At 37.5% G+C, this 18,786-nt stretch overlaps 1 protein-coding gene across 4 annotated transcripts; it reads right to left on the bottom strand.

Annotated features, from left to right (window-relative positions):
• Positions 1–784: 784 nt before the first annotated feature.
• LOC108328949 (mediator of RNA polymerase II transcription subunit 33A) lies at positions 785–17,270 on the bottom strand. Of its 4 annotated transcripts, XM_052872815.1 has the most exons (12): positions 16,727–17,269; positions 16,289–16,642; positions 15,224–15,540; positions 15,022–15,113; positions 14,570–14,933; positions 14,240–14,450; positions 14,040–14,154; positions 13,308–13,469; positions 11,672–12,317; positions 11,074–11,280; positions 2,218–2,596; positions 2,000–2,125 (listed from the first exon to the last, which is right to left on the bottom strand). In XM_052872815.1, exons 1-12 carry the CDS (start codon positions 17,119–17,121, stop codon positions 2,116–2,118), a joined length of 3,252 nt encoding a protein of 1,083 aa, XP_052728775.1. In that variant the 5' UTR covers positions 17,122–17,269; the 3' UTR covers positions 2,000–2,115. The 4 variants fall into 4 exon arrangements, with proteins under 4 accessions (XP_052728776.1, XP_017418360.1, XP_052728775.1 ...); XM_052872816.1 differs by lacking the exons at positions 2,000–2,125; positions 2,218–2,596 and adding an exon at positions 785–864 and having other exon boundaries at positions 16,727–17,270; XM_017562871.2 differs by having other exon boundaries at positions 1,263–2,596; positions 16,727–17,267.
• Between the last annotated feature and the right edge of the window lie 1,516 nt (positions 17,271–18,786).

Below are 18,786 nucleotides of genomic sequence, written 5' to 3' on the forward strand. Positions count from 1 at the left end.
TTACAATGTAATGTAGATTTGTTATATGCTACTGATTTAAATATTTCAATCAATAATTACAATTTTTATATTATAATGTAATGTATTCATTGTGTATATATATTAAATTTGATTATGCATATATAATATAACATAATAAACTATTTATTTAAAAATACATTTTGTAATGACACCTTTAATTAAAATATAAATTTATTTCAGTAATCTTAAAATCGTGATCTTTTACGTTGGTCAAAGATACTTCATAATTAAGATAAATAAATAAATATATGATTTTAGCATATTATAAAATATATAATAAATTATATCATAAAAGTAATATAATAATAATAATATTATGAAAATATTATAATAAATAACATTATAAAACATACTATTAATATTTACTGAAATAGACCCACTAACTAAAATGTTAAATATTTTTATGGTATAAAGTATAACTTTTTTTAAACTAAGCAGACTTGAACAAAAATCTAAATATAAAAAGTCTAGTATAACTTCATGTTTTTTTTTTATTATTAAATTGTTGTCAATATGAGTATGGTTTATGAGCCCAAATTGGTACAACTCAGTTTATAGGTTTTTGGTGAAGTACTTCGAGTATTAAATAAAACTCATTATTTATTAGGTTGAGTGTTAAATTTTGGTTTTCCATTCGTTGAATCCAACTCAACCCATTTATTAAGTTCAACTTTAACTCAATTCAAACAATTTTAATCAGGCTAGTTAAAAAGTTTGAAGAAACTCAACAAAAGGGAGATCAACTTTAACTCAATTCAAACAATTTTAATCAGGCTACTTAAAAAGTTTGAAGAAACTCAACAAAAGGGAGATTTTTTTTTTCTCTCGTATCCGGTCCCCATCCTGTAAAATGCAACTACATTTAGTAAATCCTACAAATCAAAGTAAATAGTTTGCTTTAAAGACAAAGTAAATTATTATACACATCAAAGTCAAACTCAACTCGAGCATTTCTTTAGCATGTTACATCAACTTAATAGACATGAAGATTTTGTCAATTTGAATAAACTTTCACAACTTTCTCTTTAATTTATTCTTATTTAATGAGATTTAACTCATTGTTATTAATGCAAAAATTTCTTATTATAGTTTCATATCTTCCTCAGTAAATTTAATAATATTTAATAATGATACTATTTCATTTTCTTAAAAATTGTTTTCCAGAAAATTAAAAGAAAATCAGCTAATCATTATTGTACCATTGTATTATAATGTGAATATTAACTTTGAACAAGAAAACAGAAATATAAATTTTTCAGCAATAATTTTTTTTTTCTAAAAAGAATATCATCAGATAGTAGAGTTAAGGAGCACTGGGATTGGGACTCCAGAGTCCACACTAACGGTATTGGGATAAAGTAGCAAGTCCTATCTCAGTTGAAGAATATAAGAGCAGACTTGCTATTTTCTCTCTAGCAATTTGGTTATTATATACTTACGTCTTAATACAAATTCGATAATGAGGAGGGTAACATACGTTCAGACTCAATCACAGTGACAAGTTCAGCAAGAGCTCCCATAGCTGCCAAGCCCCCTCTATGTAGTAGAGAGAGTGCAATTTCATGTTCATTCCATCTACTTAATCCAAGCGCCAATTTCTTCAAAGTATCCACTCTTACTTCTTGAATCCATACAGGTGCAAGACTAACCATAAATCCTACGAAACAGCAGACGTAAGTTTTCCATGTAATAGGATTGCAACTCACTGAAATTTTCTTCTCCATGACTTCGGCTAAGAAGTCCAAATGGACCTCAATAGTACGACTCCTTCTAGAGAAAGTCCCAGGTGGTAGTTTGGTCCCAACACCCCATATAATTGACCCGGATAATATCAACAGATATGCCATAGCATAACCCTCAAGTATATACGACGCAACACTATCGTTGTTTTTCTTCACATCCCTTGATGATAGCAGCCAGGTAGGAATCGTTTCCTTGTACAATTCCTGGACCAGTAGCATACCACCTGCCGCACATAGAAGACTTGCACCAAGTGTTGCCACCTCTTTTGCACTTTGAGCGGCCAGGGATAGGGATGATTCATTGGATTTTATGTGACGAGAGCCAGCATCCGACCGTCTGCCAGCTAATTCATTAGAGTACTCTGTGACAAGACCTACAATTATATCGTTTACATACTGTACATTGTGTATATTTCTACAAGATCGAAGAAAAAGGAATCCAGGAGAAACATACGGATAGGCACCAGGGGCAGTAATAGTGCTACCCAACAGGCCATTAACACCACATTCAGAAGTCAGCTTTGAGGTTGAAACAGACAATGTTCCAAGGAATGAGGTGAAACAACTTCTCAACAGCTGAGCAACGGACTCATTGTTCTGTCTAAACACAGATCGGGAACCTGATACAACAATAAAGTTGTGCCAGCGGCGAACTTTTTGGGCCCACAGAGAGCCAATTATAGGCATGCTAGGCCAAGGGCAACCAGATGCACAATTTTCCAAAGCTGCTCCAGTAATAGCATGCATGTACTCCAGGCTCTTGTCAAGTTTAAAAGTAATGGATAAACTGACCAAAGCTGCCATTGGTAGAGGCAGCATTACCGGTGAACCTCCTACCACACAACAAAGACATAACTCATAAGCAATACAAATAAAATGACTACCATCATATTGTTTAGGCTTATGAATCCCTATTAATTAAAAGAAAATATTAGAAAACAATTAAGTTTGCAGATTTATGTCAGTAGTGTTAAGGATAAATTCATCCCCTAAAGCACACAACCGTCTCTGGCACATATATGGATGAAATGTGCTCTCACTCAGCAGTTTGCACCATGTAAAGTGTTTCTCAAGACATTTACCCTAAATCCTTCATGTAATAAACAAGTCATGACAACACTTAAAGATGCACTCAGTCTTGCCAAACAATTCAAATCTAAAGACCTCTCCAGTCAAGAGAAGAAGCAGCTAATTAGAATATTCACCAATCTAAGCAAAGTCAATGAATAAATATAAAAAAGCACTACCCCTTTCCATGTATTTATGGCCCATTCGATAAAATTGAGAGGCTTAACACTGAAAATTCATCATTGCATGGTAAAGGAAAATTACTGTATTCATTAATACATGAGACTGTATAACAAACTACCGTGATGTACAAGGACTTGAAAGCATTCAATGACCTTAACGGCATTATCCTACAATGTGATGAATGTGTTTTTTTTTTCCATTTAAAACATCTTTAGTTAGGCATTTAGAAACACAACTAGTTCATTTTCACTAATTAAAAATAGCAAATTTCAGCATTGATTTGAATTCTCAAATACTATATAATTTTTAAAAAGTATTAGGAAATAAGCTTTAAATCTAACTCAAACTCAAAAATCTTGCACTTACTTATATACTACAATTTGACTTTATCTTTAGTTAATATGAGATCTCTAACACTAACTGACACTGAGGACTAAACATCTCATTCGTGAGACTAGATATTTGTGAGTTGTTTAACAACAGTTAAATAGCAAGTAATAGACCTAACAAACCTAGCTAGAATAGTTCCTAAAACTATATTAGTAAGTTTTTTTTATGCCCAACTCAATTTCAAAGAATCAGTTTGGGTGAGATGAGGCTGCATTACTACCTATATACTATAATTTGATGTTATCTCGAGTTGACATAGGCTTTTCAACCAAAAGTATGTCTGATAGACCACAACAACATTCTCTATTCTAGGAGAAATAAGAGCAATCAAATAAACAGAAAATAAATGAGTGACATGAATATGAAAGAAGAAAAGGGAGAGTAGGAACTTAATTTCAATGAGATTATGACAATAATTATGGAACTGGAGAGGTGCTGAAAATTGAAGTGTTGGTTACAGCGCAGGGTAGACCGATGAGTTTGAGAATAGAAGAGAAAATTAGTGGAGATGATACAAGGAAGACCTGACAAAAAGGGGAAGGAGGAAAGAAATAAAATAGTGAGCTGGGTAAGCCTATTCCGAGGCAAGGAAGTGGGGCCATAACAGTCTCTTCATTCAAGTTTTTCTTTGCTTTTAAAGATTTCACTAAATCTCGTCCTGCTACAAGGAGCCAAGCCGTGGGCCATGGCTATTAATATATTTATTTTATATCATAATCTCCTAATCAATATCATATTCTTGACGGCATAATAAATATTTATGCTTTTGTCCCAATGGTATTAAGATGAATTTTAGTAAAAGTCCCCATATTACATTGATTATTAACTGATGGAAGGACCATTTTCTTGGATTATTTACACTTCATGCACCAAACGCAGTGTATAAATCTTACTGAAACAAAATATACAATCTACAATGCATTATTTATATTGGTTGTAAAATAACCTATATAAATAAAAGTTCAAGACACTCTTGTAACTAAATAGAATATTTTACATCATTTAGGTTTGTAACCAATGTAAAAAACATTTTTTACATACGTTCAAAAATACAAAAGAATAGAAAATGAATTTGAGATAGTGAATTTCCTTCTATTAGGATCTCATATACAATAACTTCGGAGATCTTAGATACAATGCATTAGAGGGAAGAGAGGATAATAGGAAAGATCATATCTAGGAACTAGGGATAATACAAAGCACGGAACAACTTTTCAATAAATCCTATTTAACACAACTTAATCTAATACTCCCCCTCAAGTTAGAGCATACAAATTGTATGGATAAGCTTGGAAAAAATAAATTCAATTTGAGGTCTTCTCAAGGATTTTGTTAAAATATCTACAAGTTGACCATTTAATTCAACAAACTCACCGCATATTTATTTGGAAAACAACTTTACTTGAATAAAATGATGGTTATTTATTATGTTTTTAGTTCTCTAATAAAACATGGGATTCGAAGCAAAATGAAGAGCAGTTTGGTTATCACAATACATTTTATTTGCCAAATCTCAAAATAATCTAATTCTTTGAAGAACTGTTTAACCTACATATACTCACAAGTAAGAGATGTCATTGCCCTATACTTAGTTTCGGCGGTAACAACATTTTGTCTCTTACTTCCACAACAAATAATATTTCCTCCAAAGAAAACAGTATATCCTATAGTAGAGTGTCTGTCCATATGAGAACCAACCTAATTACATCACAATCTCTAGAGGTTTGGGTATTCTCTTTATCTTCATAAAGTAGTCCTTGTCTTGGAGCCTTTTGAGATGCCTTAGAATACCGATGACAACATTTCAATGATCACTACAAGGATTCTGAATGAACTGACCCAACAGAAACTGCAAAAGACATATATGGTCTAGTAATGGTAAGATAAATAATTTTTCCAACCAGCCTTCTATATCTTTTTGCATTAGAGATTAATCTTCTACCTATTTTGCCATTAATTTTTTATCTGGATCCAGAGGACAATCCATTGGTTTACAATCAATTATACCTATCTCTTTTAGGATACAAAGAGCATATTTCTTTTGAGAAACTAAAATTTCTTCCTTTGATTGGGTTACTTTTATACCAAAAAATTATGAGGCTTCCAAGATCATTGGTAAAAATGATTGCATAGGTGTTCCTTTAAGTGAGATATTCTAGCAACATCATTCCCTTAAAGACTATATCGTCAACATACATTATTAAGTACACACATTTTTCAAGAGAGGTGTGACAATAGAAAAAATGATTTGCCTCAGTGTGTTCCATCCCAAAGGATTAGAATTTACAAAACATGCTCGTTGAGATTGATTAAGACCATAAAGAAAGCGACATAATTTACAAACCAAACTAGACTCCCCTTGAGCAAGAAACTCAAGAGGTTGTTCCATGTAGACTTCCTCTTCTAGGTTGCTAAGCAGAAAAACATTTTTAATATATATTTGACGAAGGGACCAATGACAAATGACTGTCATGGCAAGGAAAAGTCTGACAATAGTCATTTTGACCATTGAAGAAAAAGTATCATTGTAGTCAAACCCATATATTTGAGCATATTCTTAAGCTACCAATTGGGCTTTGAGGCAATCAACTTAACCATTAGGTTCAACCTTAATGACATAGACCCAACGACAGCCAATAGTCTTCTTCCCAAAAAGAAGAGGAACTAACTCCTATGTTTTGTTACTTTCAAAAGCCTGCATTTTAGTGATCATGGTTTGTTACTGATAGGAGATTATTAGTATATGAGAGGAGAAGGAGACGTTAGTTCTCTAACTGTTTTGACAGTTAGACAAGGGCGGGAATATGTGTATAAATGAGAGAGCGTTAGTTGGGGAAGGGATCTTTTGGAACGTTGGTGTATATTGAACAGGAGTGTTATTCCTGTTGGGGGAGGTTAGGCTCCCATTACTGTCCCTATTCTTGTATTCTTCTATTGTCTAATAATACCAGAGAGGTTATACAGAGTCTTGAATCAATTCTTGGTGTGTTAGAGTGAGAGTTGAATTAGGTTTCTTGATTGGAAACCTATCAATTTGGTCCGACCTGCCGGATCCGAATTGGGTGAGAAGTTACGCGACGTGAGAATGGTGAATGATAACGAGGCAAGATTGGAGGCCATTGAGATTACGATGGAGGGAATGAAGGCTGAATCAGCGGCGGTACGACGAGACCTACAACAAATTATGAAGGCTTTGGGTACGCGTGGCAATCAAACGGAGGGAAGTTCGGATGACAGCTCGGTGAACGACAATCAACATCGAGTTGTGGGAGGAAACGAAAATGGAGGAACTGGCGATAGAGGGATGGAACAGAAACCTTGGCGGAAGAAGGTGGAGTTACCGACCTTCGAGGGAGAGGAGCCTCTTAGTTGGCTCAATAGAGCGGAGAGATTCTTTGACATACAAAAGGTGACGAACGATGAGGACAAGGTGGAAGTTGCGTACGTAAGTATGGAGGGAAGCGCGGCGTATTGGTTCACTTTTTGGAAAGAAAAGGCAAGGAACCGTTCATGGGACGGTTTGAAGACGGCGATGATCAACCGTTTCGGCAGTGGGTGTAGGGGAACAAATTTTGAGAGATTGGCTACGTTGAGGCAGGAGGGTACGGTAGAAGAATTCGCTCGCAGTTTTGAGGTGTTGACGGGCCAGACTAGGGGTATACCTGAGGAGCAAGTACTTGGGTACTTCCTCGCTGGATTACGGGAAGACGTGAAGGGACAGGTGCGAATTCAGAATCCTTCTGAATTAATGGAAGCGATGAGGATAGCAAGGGATGTGGAAGACGCGGCGCTGCGAGTTCAAGGATGGCAAGCAAGTGGGTTTAAGACGAACCCATACGTTATGCGACCCATCGGAAATGTGACGCGAACGGAGCCGGTGAGAACTGCGACGACCCAAGTGGTGAAAACGGAGGGTGGAGGAGTCGCGAGAAGAGAGGGAGTGGCGTCGAACATGGTGACGAGAGGGAGCGTTGCGACGGCCGGGGACGGTCGAACCAGGGCGGTCCGTAACTTGCCCTATCCTGAGTTCCTTAAGAGGCGAGAAGAGGGTAGGTGTTATCGATGTGGAGGGCCCTTTGCCCCCGGCCACCAGTGCACAGAGAAGAGCCTCAGAGTGTTGTTACTGGCGGAGGACAAAGACGAAGGAGAGACGGAGGTGATTGACGATACAGGGGAGAAGACGATGGAGTTATCGGCGTTTTCTGCTGAGGGGTGGACCGGTCCGAGAACTTTGAAGCTGATGGGAACGATAGGTGAACGGAGGGTGGTAGTGTTGATCGACAGTGGCGCCAGTCACAATTACATCAGTCGGAAGGTGATGGAGGAATTGGGATTGACTGTGACGGACACTCCGGCATACTGCGTAAGCTTGGGTGATGGCCATCGGAGGGAGGCGCGTGGTCGGTGTGACAAGGTAACAGTGCAGTTGGGGGAAGTCGACGTGGAAGAAGATTTTTACGTCTTTGATTTAGGAGGGGTGGATATAATTTTGGGAGTTGCATGGCTGGCCACATTAGGAGAAGTGAGTAGTAACTGGGGTAATATGACTATGATTTACAAGGTGGGGGATAGGAAGATATGCATTAAGGGTGACCCATCCCTATCGAGACAGCTGGTAAAGGCTGAGTCGCTGTTAAAAGTGGTGGATGCAGAAGCGGGGGCCATGGTGTGGAGTTTAAGTAGAGTGGAGGCAGATGATAGTAGTGAGTGGGGGACAGATTTGACCGTGGGACAGAGGGTAGAGTTAGTGACTCTGCTGCAGACCCACTCACACTTATTTCGAGGTTTGCATGGCTTACCTCCGACACGTAGCAAGGAGCACCGCATTCAGATGAAGGAAGGTGTTGATCCAATAAATGTACGCCCATACAGATATCCGCATCTCATGAAAGGCGAGATTGAGTGTCAAGTAGAAGACATGCTTAAGGCGGGGATTATCAGACCTAGTTCGAGCCCATTCTCCAGTCCGGTCATCCTTGTGAAGAAGAAGGATGGGAGCTGGCGTTTTTGCGTGGATTATCGAGCTTTAAACAAAGCTACAGTCTCAGACAAATTTCCAATACCTGTGATTGAGGAATTACGGGACGAATTGAAGGGACGATACTTTTCGAAGATCGATTTGAAGTCTGGTTACCACCAGATTAGAATGGAAGAAGGGGACGTGTACAAGACTGCGTTTCGAACGCATCAGGGCCATTTTGAGTTCCTTGTAATGCCCATTGGTCTCATGAATGCACCGGCTACTTTCCAAAGCACTATGAACAGCTTGTTGCAGCCGTATCTCAGGAGGTGGGTGTTGGTGTTCTTTGATGACATCCTCGTTTACAGTCCAACGTGTGCCGGTGAACAGGTGGCATTTAGACTCAAGCTACCAGAAACAGCCAGGATTCATTCGGTGTTCCACGTTTCCCAATTAAAGAAGGTCGTGGGGGATAAAAGGATCGAAAAGGAGTTGCCTGAAGAGTTGCAAGCAGAAGGACCGAGTTTCTGGCCAATAAGGGTCTTAGACAGGAGGCAAGTTCAGCAGGGCGAAGAGGTACTACACCAAGTTTTGGTGGAGTGGCAACAAGGGGGTGAAGAGGGAGATACATGGGAAGATACATCAACTATTCAGCATCAATATCCCGAGTTCAACCTTGGGGACAAGGTTGTTGAAGGCGGGGGGGTAATGATAGGAGATTATTAGTATATGAGAGGAGAAGGAGACGTTAGTTCTCTAACTGTTTTGACAGTTAGACAAGGGCGGGAATATGTGTATAAATGAGAGAGCGTTAGTTGGGGAAGGGATCTTTTGGAACGTTGGTGTATATTGAACAGGAGTGTTATTCCTGTTGGGGGAGGTTAGGCTCCCATTACTGTCCCTATTCTTGTATTCTTCTATTGTCTAATAATACCAGAGAGGTTATACAGAGTCTTGAATCAATTCTTGGTGTGTTAGAGTGAGAGTTGAATTAGGTTTCTTGATTGGAAACCTATCAGTTACCATCCAAGAAAATCAAGTGCTTCTGTTGCATTTTTAGGAATAATAAGAGACAGAAGAAATAAAGGAAAAATAGGAAAGGAAACAGCATGTTGTGTAACTAAGAAAATTGTAGATAGGATAAGAATTATAAGTAGAGTGAGTATCTTTGCGAATGACAATGGGCCAACTCAAATAATCATGATCAGGAGTTGCTGTGAAAATAAGATATGATTGAGAAAGACTTCTTGAAGAGAACTCACCTTAGGGCCCTGGACTAGTCATTTGGTTCCTGTGTTGATAGGTAATAAGAGGTGATTTAGGAAAAGAGAGAAGTGAACAACAAGATATTTCTAAAAAAATTATCCGAGGCACCAAGTCAATTATCCATAGATTTTGACTTTCCATATATTGTGAGTTGTAGATGAGTGTGCTAAGCTATTCAATTTCAACCTCAAATATTCTTGATATTATTCATTTGAGAACTTTAGCTCAACAACTTAGAGTTGGGAATATTGGCTGCCTTGTCAAGAAAGTCATGTAAAGAGTAACAGGCCTTTTGGGTGTGGCCCATTCTCTTACAATATACATTGAGGACACCCTCAACCACCACGTCTTCCTCTAGACCATCAAGATTGGGTCGTGCTCCTTGAGGTTCATTAGACCCAAGCATTGGCAAATAAAACTTCAGCAACAAACAAAAAACAGGAAGAGCGAGATCAACCTCTTCTATCTGATACCAACTTGAGAAAAATACAAGAGAATAAAGAATGAATTTCCCTCTCATAGGATCTCATTTATAATAACTTGGGAGATTTTAGATACAATGTATGAGAAGAGAAGAGAATAGGAAAGGTCATATCTATGAACCAGATACAAAACAAAGAAGACAACTTCTCAAGTCTTGTTTTCCAGCCAACAAATGGGCTGTTAAAACCTAGCTGCACAAGATGAGAAGGATTGACCAAGCACACAATCCTTGACCTAATGAACAACCTTGTGATCTCGCAAAGATACACGTCTACCTTAATCCTCCATTTGTGTTTGCTCGTAGCATCCTCCATACCTGCGATTTAACAACATTGGTCAAGGCCACCACTTTGCTTGTTTCACAAGGGGTGGTTTGTTCGTTTCACAGAGGGTGGTGGTGTGGGGGGATAGTTGATATTTGTCAGATTGGGTGCTGGTATTGCAAGGTTGTCCTAGAAAATAACTCAGGGAAGTGATCATAACTTGTATCATGTTGGATTGGGTGGTGACAAATGAAACAGGCCAACATGGATGTGTACAGTCCTTAACATAGGGGACGGATGTTTCTTGCTATCCTGGAAATGGTGCAACATCATTTCAACATTATCTAGATTTACATTGGGTGAATAACCAATGTAAAATATATCACTCGTATAAATAGAAATAGCTAATTAATAGATAGAGAATTCAATTTGTTGTTGATAAGCAAGACAGTGGATTCATATTTCTCGTAATCTTCTGAGAATAATATCAAGCCGCTCTTTAAGTTGTGAAGATCAAAAAACACAAAGTATTCTGGTCAATGACTCACAGCAACTACTTAACATATAAAATGCTGGAGCAGTCCATGTAACTTGAGTGACTTCCACCTATAATGTATCATACTTTATCTTTCGTAGGACTTAATAGAAATCCATATAAATCAAACATGTGCATAAGATTAATGGACCAAAGAAATACCAGAAGAACAGTTAGGAACCTCAACGCCAACATGAGTTAATATAGCTTTTATTTCCAATTCAATTGATGGAAGAAGTGCTGCTGGACTTGGCCAGTCTGTTCCATTCATGGGAACTAGTTTCCATACACCACGAGTAACTTCTGAAGAAAAGTAATCAATAATGGCAGCAAGCGACGCTGGAAGAAAATCAACAAGGTCTCTCAGACCTGCAAGTGAATGACACAAGTGCGATTACATGACGGTAACACAAGAAATAAATGTACTTCTATCCAATAAATTTTTTCTTAAGACTCCAACAACAAAGATTTTCTAATTAAATATTTGTTTTCATATATAGTTGATTAAGAATCAGTACACCCCAATTACCCTAGTTTGATGTGATCTCTTCCTCTTAAGTATTGCAATATTAAAATCAAAACAATGATTGCTTGATGAAAATAAACAGGAATTAGTAAACAACTCTTTATCATTAAGCAAAAATTTCATGATTGAATTAATCATCTATTAGAAAAAGACACAAGAAAGGTGGGACCAAAACCAAATTGATAGATACAATAAACTTGATTGATAGAGAAATAAATGTAGCATCTAGCCAACCTGTTGTCAATTCTCGTGATGAAATCCTCCCATGAGCGCAAGCAGTTAAAATTGATTCAAGGACAAAAGGAAGAGCTTCCAGCACTTCCCATGCAGGAAGCATAGGTCTTTGAAAAGCATCTTCAACAGAATTTATGAGAGAGCTACATGCATTACTACTAGTAGGTGACGAAGAATTGCTTGATGAAATTCCAACCTTGGTTATTTTCTGATAAATCATGCTTAAAATCATATTACCAGTTTGATGAATGGAATTTCCAGTAGAAATACCAGAAAGGGCTGAAGCAACACATGATTTGTATTGACAATACAAGGCCCGCAATTTTGGAAACGAATCAATGTACACAGGTTTAACAGATGCAGACTCAGGGAGATTTGGATTGCTTTTCCGCTTATCTTGGGAATACATAACACGATGATTGTGTAATGATAAGATATACTCCAAACCTCCAACTGCAACTCCTAATTCAGTGATGCACAGGTCAAGAGGGGGTCTACAGAATTTCCATAATCGAATAAGGAAAAGAAAAGCTAACGAAAAGGCCATGTATGTTGTTGAAGACTCATCTCCAGTGCTATTTGAAGTCGGTTTGATTGAGCCAAACGCCTCACAGAGAGGCAATAAAGCAGCGGCAACTGTCGGCACCTGCACAAAGAATATATGATAAAAATACTTGACATCAGAGTATTAATGGTAAAGAAATTATAAAAAGGTTGCATAGTAATTGCTAAGAAATAGTGCTTGAAATAGACTAACTATCTAAGGGTACTTTAGCTCGTTTAAATGCACTTGTATAAACTTTTCTGCTACTTTTTTAACAGAAAAAGAAAGAATTTATTAAAGCACTTGAGAAAATAAATAAATAGAGAAAATATATTTTGAAAGCTTATAAAGGTCTCCTTTAGGTGGTCATATTTATATACAACAGATTTGCGTGATACAATGTCCTTTACTTAGCCTACTTTTGAGAGTTTTAGGTAACAACTTTTGACTATAGCTTACTTAGTCTACTTTGAACCTATTCTAACAAAATCACAGGGCCATCCTAACACAAGGAGTATTGAAAAGATGCAATTTTAAAGTGAAACGGCTGATTCATTGCCACATAAATTGAGGTGCACGACACCAATAACACACAGCATTCATCCTACATGTTTTCAATGCTGTCGAATCTCTCAGTAATTATCTTTTCTACCTAATTTCAGTTGTCGGAAGAGCACAAAATTAATGTTCACTTCATTATCATACAAAGAATTGGAGGTGAAGGGGGACATAGGCACACATCAGTTCAACTGCAGCTGTGAATTGCACATTTTACTACCCAAATAAAGAATTGGAAAGGATTTAGTAAACTGTTTTCCAACCATGGAAATTGGAATTTTTATAAATAATAGAATTTTCCATTTCTAAAAGGAATATGAAACATGAAATTTAGAAGTTGATAGCCCAATTCTGATTCCAAGGTTGAATTGGAGGCCAATTCCAAGCACAAAGCAAGGACTGATAAAATCTGTCAACTGCCAAGTAAACTCAATACATTTCTATCCTTATAATTTATTTTTCTTTTAGAACGAATCTAAAAGAGTTATCATATTCTTACAGCCATCAAATAAATTATAGAGCTGAATCACTTACTACACCATGCAAAGAAAGTATATGAACAGTATCAACAGAGGAAGCACCACGGAGAACAGCACATAGCATGGGCATATTATCAACCAAAAGGCTTCGAGATCCAGCATGACTTGGAGGTAACGGAGAAGCAAGAAGCTTAATCACATGGTGGATCACATGTTCCTGCCAAGGAGACAATGCTTGATATCAGAAACAATAAATAATGAGGGATACAACATTCAAGAATGCAATACCATACATTAACCATAGGCCAGTACAACCAAAGGAAAAAACTAATATCTGAAAAGGGCAGTGTTAAAACAATAATTGTTTGCCTCAATTCCACGCCAATAGATCCAGCAGATTCCAAACTATTCCATCATTCTAGTATGCATAAAAGCTCCTAGCTGAGACTAAGACAAGATTATTATTTCCGACATTGACCAAGTATATAGCTAAAATACCCTTTAAAATTACTAGGCTAGTCCTCCTACCTTGAGCTAATGTTTAGGGTAGAGGTATACACAATTCATTCTCAATTCTAATAATCATATTAAAATAAATCTGCAAACCTAAGTATTCAATTTTACCATTATCCATAACAAGATTGATAAACTTTAGGGGCAAAGAGGGAGCGAGACTACATAATTTAGAAAATATACAACCGAGGAATAGCCGGAAGCACTTCTCAGCAACTTTGTTTCAAGAGGAGTAGCAGTTTACAATCTCTCTAGTAGGAATAGGATTTTTCACCTGAATATACCATCCGTGACCAAGGGATGCACCACATAGAATCTTTGCAGCTGCTGGCCTTTCCACATCTGATCCATTTAATGCAATATAGTATAACTTCTCTATCTCCGCCAGGCTAGGACAGAAGAAAATTATGAAGTTCAATCATTAGCCGTTAAGATAACCCCAAAATTAGATCAAATTTGACAAAAGAAATAAACCTTGAGGCAGGGGTCATCGTTAGAGAGTTTATAAGAGTATTGTTTAATGGTGTTCCTTCCATAAACATTGACCATGGAGATTTTTCTGGAGGTGATGAATCTGACAAAGACAAAACAGATGTAGAAACATAACCAGGCCAGAAGTATACTGACGTATCCATTAAATTCCTAGCTATGCAAGCCTCCACTATGAGATGCCTCAAGTTCCCACCTGAAAGATAATTCAGAAGTATCATAGATATAAGCAGAAAAATACACATGAAGAATATTGAATACATAGATTGCAAGATGGAATCATGGAAGTAAAAGATCTAGTTCCAAAAAATTCACCTGCTTTTGTATTGGCATTAGCATGAATTCCAGTGCCAGATTCACCCTTTGCATTCATAGAATTATAAATGAAGCTTGCAGCTTTTCTAGCTGCCTGATTGGCTGCATCAATAACTAATGTAGGAGGGCATAGGAGGCCAGAAAAGTGCCCAAGGACCTGAACAGATGACATCAGTTCACGTTTCACGGAATCATCACTTTTCGTTTCATGTGTATATTCTGATTCCATTGACGCTTGAAGAGAAGACAAATTATGTTCAGAGGCATCCCTTAGAACATTTGCAATTGCCAAGGGGACAATGCATAAAAGTACACATAGACGAGCTACAAGATGAGGAATAGGACCTTCAGGAGGATCACGTTCCTGCAATCAACCGTGAGGGTAGGGTGATAAGTTAAATATTTGGGTAATATTTCAATGAAAATAAACATTACTATGGACCAGTCTCAACTCGCTGCACAAGCCGAAGGGCTGAGAGCCAAAGTGCTAGAAAAGTTTCTTGCCAGCTGGCCTGGTTTAGCATTTGAAGTGTCTTGATTCCTTCTGCAAGTAGTTGATGAATATTAGGAAAGTGAATCCACATAACTTTCTGAAAATAAGCTGTTAACATTAAGCAATAATAAATCCAATGAAAACTCACTCAGAGAATTTACCTGTAAGCACATCAATAGCTGATTTTGTAGCAATTTGTCTAGAATCCATAGCATTCTCCATATAAATGTCAAAAGGAACCCAACAAGGAGACTGACAAAACCGGTAGTTGCATTTCAACGGTATCTTACATGATCCCATATTGATGAGGGTCCCAACCAGCCGATGCTTACTTAGGGAGTAATCAAAATGAGAAACTCCACGCATGTTTGCAGACACTTTTGTTAGGACTTGGTTTACTAATTTTAGCTCTGATGAGGCCAATTCAAGGGATTCAAGAAATTGCAGCCTCTGCTGGAGGCAATTGAATTTTTCAGGCCTATAATACATAATCAACAAAAAGATGAGGAAAAATATTAGTCAATCAACACAAATCCTACAGAGCAAGTAAATATATTAATACAATAAAACTGCCTACTAGACTGCTATCGCCATCTTGATTCTCCATGGAAGAAGAAAGCTCCCACGTAATGTGGTGGCTTTAAAGCAATTGTACATCAGAAAAATTTTAGATATAGTCCAAGTCATCCAAGTCTACCTTGTCTTGCCATGGTCAATGGGATTGCATTTGGATCTAATAGCAATTGGTACAAGACAAAAGTAGGAAAAGGTACAAGGAATATAGAATTAAGTCTCATTTCAGCATAATCTACCATATAAACTAGTGTTTCTTTCCATCTTTTCTTGCAGATGAAATTTGCCCTCATTTGGGTAACTTCTAGCATTCACAACTCACAAGACTAGGAAACGACTTCCATAAATCATTTCTCATCTTTATTTATTTATTGCCACTAAAGTGAAAATAGCACAACCAAACCATATTATGACATATAGTATACACGTCAAACCAGAGATATCTTAGACTAGCAATATGACGAAGAGAGAACAAATTTTACTGCCACGTTGTTTTATCAGCCAATGACAAAACTCGAAGTTATAAGTAGCTTGAAGCTCAATAATATCAGCATGTGAATTAGTTCAACGGAAAAACGTGTTTCATACAAATCACCACAGCAATTACGGACAAAACATTCAAGACAAAAATCATATAAAGTAGGAGACAATACATGTTCAAGAGAACAGACTGCAGCAGAATAGTAGCCTTTCTGCTTTCGGTTAGTCGTTCCAATACCTCTAAGGCGGTGAATGAATTCCGCTTCCTTATCTGTTCACGGTACTCACTCTTCTCAAAATTCTGCGTCACATTACGATCAATGTCCATACAATCCTCACCCTTACCGGCAGCAACCAAACTCGATTTCTCACTAAACGTCACTTGAAATCCCCAATCGATCAGCATACAATCGAGCAGCGAAATCACAATCTCGTAAAAGAACAGCACGAACACGTGCCCTATCTCCAGATCGCGCACCTTATAGATTTCTGAAATCCGAAGCGCAGAGTCCACAGAACTCACAATCCTGCAAAACAGAAACGCGATTAAGCAATTAAGTGAAACCAATAGATGGAGTAACGCGAGCGAGAGTGAGATTAGGGTTTGTTACTTGCGGTTGCAGGAGAGAGACGGCGTAGGGTGAAAGGAGAACGCGTATTGCGATAGGAGAGGAAGAAAGAGAGCGAAAGAGTGAGGGTGAGAGTGGCGGTGAGGTATGGCGTTGGAAGCGAGAAGAGAGAGTATTTGAAGGGGAAAGAGGAGGCGCGAGGAGAGAGCGTGGTGAGTGAACTTCCACATCCAAGGGTGGTTGTTGTCGAAGCATGTCTGTGAGACTAATAGTTCCCCTAGCTCGGGACTGGGAAGCGCAATGCCCAGAGTGTTCAAGTGTTCCACCAGCTCCGTCACGAGTGCCGCTGCGGGTTTCTTGCTGCATTGCTGCCACAGCTTTAGCCTCTTCAGAACCCCTTCGCGCACTTCATCGTTCCACTCCAGTGCCGACTCCATGCTGCTCGATCAGTCTACTGTTGGTGTTAGGTATTAGTTGTTAGTTTCTGCTGCTCTCATTCTGGCACGAAAAAAAAAAAGGTCTGTTGGGGAATCGAATGCAGTGGGGACAGTATTGTCTATTTCTTTTTTGTATTGTGATTTTGGTCCTCTTTCGAACAGGGTTAATAAATACACCTACTATCACACTATATTCATCACAATCTCAATTTTGCTCCAATTTTTAAAACACCCAGGGTGATTGAATAATTAGTAATATTCAATCTTACAAGTTTTTATTCAATTCTATTTAGAAATAATTTTATTTTTCAAAAATTAATTAATACAACAATAATTAAAGTTAAAATGGAAAAAAAGTGTGTAAACATAAACAGGTGGCACTTCTTCTATATGACATGATTCATATCAATGTAAAAGGAAAATAAAATCTTACTAGTCAGTCAAATTGTAAAGAGAAAATAATTGAGAGAGACCAAACATTTTTAAGATTAAAATAAAACTTCCTACCACTTTTGGCCTTCTTAAAATGAAAGCATAACCAAGAGCAGAAGAACATCGCTGAGTAATACATATAAAATGTAATAAAAATAATCTTAATAACTCCCCGGATATTGTAAATGTATTGGTCCTATATCATTTTTTAATTATTTATGTAAACTAAATAAAGTTTACAAAATTAATGTAAGAACCTAAAAATTTGGGATTTAAAAGAGGAAATTAGTATATTAGACTAATAGAACCAGATTTTTGTTTTAGTATAAAATATATTTTTGGACAAACCTAGTTCATTAGTCTACTTCTACTCTCTTTCTAAGAACTCAAGTTCTTTCAAGTTCTCCTCCTTCTCTCTACCAAATCTCTTCTTTGAACCATTTGATTTCCGATCAGGTGGTGCCCAAGCATCCACAACGTAGAAACCTTCAAAAACCAACAGATCAGTTTCAGATCTTAGTCGGGTAAGTGACTTTATCAAATTCTTCTTTGTTCTTGAACTGGAACATGCAACCTTTGCTGGTTGCATGCGTCTTGTGTTTTCCCTTTTCTGTTCTCTGCTAAATTTTGAGCTCTAAGAGCTGTTTCCATTACCATTTCGGTGGTTGTAGGCTACTGTTTAGGTTCTTCACCGAGTAGGGTACTATGGAAGCGGTGTTGTGAGCTGGGCTGTTCAACTCCAAGGTAAGGGGAGCTAGAAATACTCTTTATAATTAGTTGCATGTATGTGTATATACTGAGTTATGTATTATTTTTGCTGCTTGGTTTGCATGTTAAGTTTTGAGTAGATGGAATGATATGTATTGCATGTGCTGAAGTGTTGAATCTGTGAATCTGTGAGGTGATGTTAATAAACTGTATTGGATACGTTTGACTGCTGGAATGGTTCATGTTAGAAGTTTTTCGAGTAGAAGGTTGTTGTAACCTGGTTTTGGTAGAAGCATAGTGAAATATTAGTGTTTTGAAACTGTTGAAAGGAAGTGAGATAGTGATTTTGAGCTTTGGATGTCCAGAGTGTATTTGGGCTATTGGGGCAGTTTCAGCAAGTGTATTGTGACTTGTTTGAGTCACTAAAGTGGTCCAAATAGGTGCAAAGAGTTAAGTTTGGGTTTGGGATCTTCAAGTTGTGGAAATTGATGTTGAGGAGTAAAAGTTGAGTAGTAATCCCTTTAG

Source organism: Vigna angularis, chromosome 2 (genome assembly GCF_016808095.1).
Source record: "Vigna angularis cultivar LongXiaoDou No.4 chromosome 2, ASM1680809v1, whole genome shotgun sequence".
NCBI lineage: Eukaryota > Viridiplantae > Streptophyta > Magnoliopsida > Fabales > Fabaceae > Vigna > Vigna angularis.

What these genes read in the sequence shown, in the direction of transcription:
- LOC108328949 (XM_017562871.2), bottom strand. Translation starts at nt 17,121, where the DNA reads ATGGAGTCGGCACTGGAGTGGAACGATGAAGTGCGCGAAGGGGTTCTG. An exon ending in AGCTATTGATGTGCTTACAG is followed by an intron (nt 15,114 to 15,223) that starts GTAAATTCTCTG and finishes AACTACTTGCAG; the next exon opens with AAGGAATCAAGACACTTCAA. An exon ending in CCCTTCGGCTTGTGCAGCGA is followed by an intron (nt 14,934 to 15,021) that starts GTTGAGACTGGT and finishes GGTTGATTGCAG; the next exon opens with GAACGTGATCCTCCTGAAGG.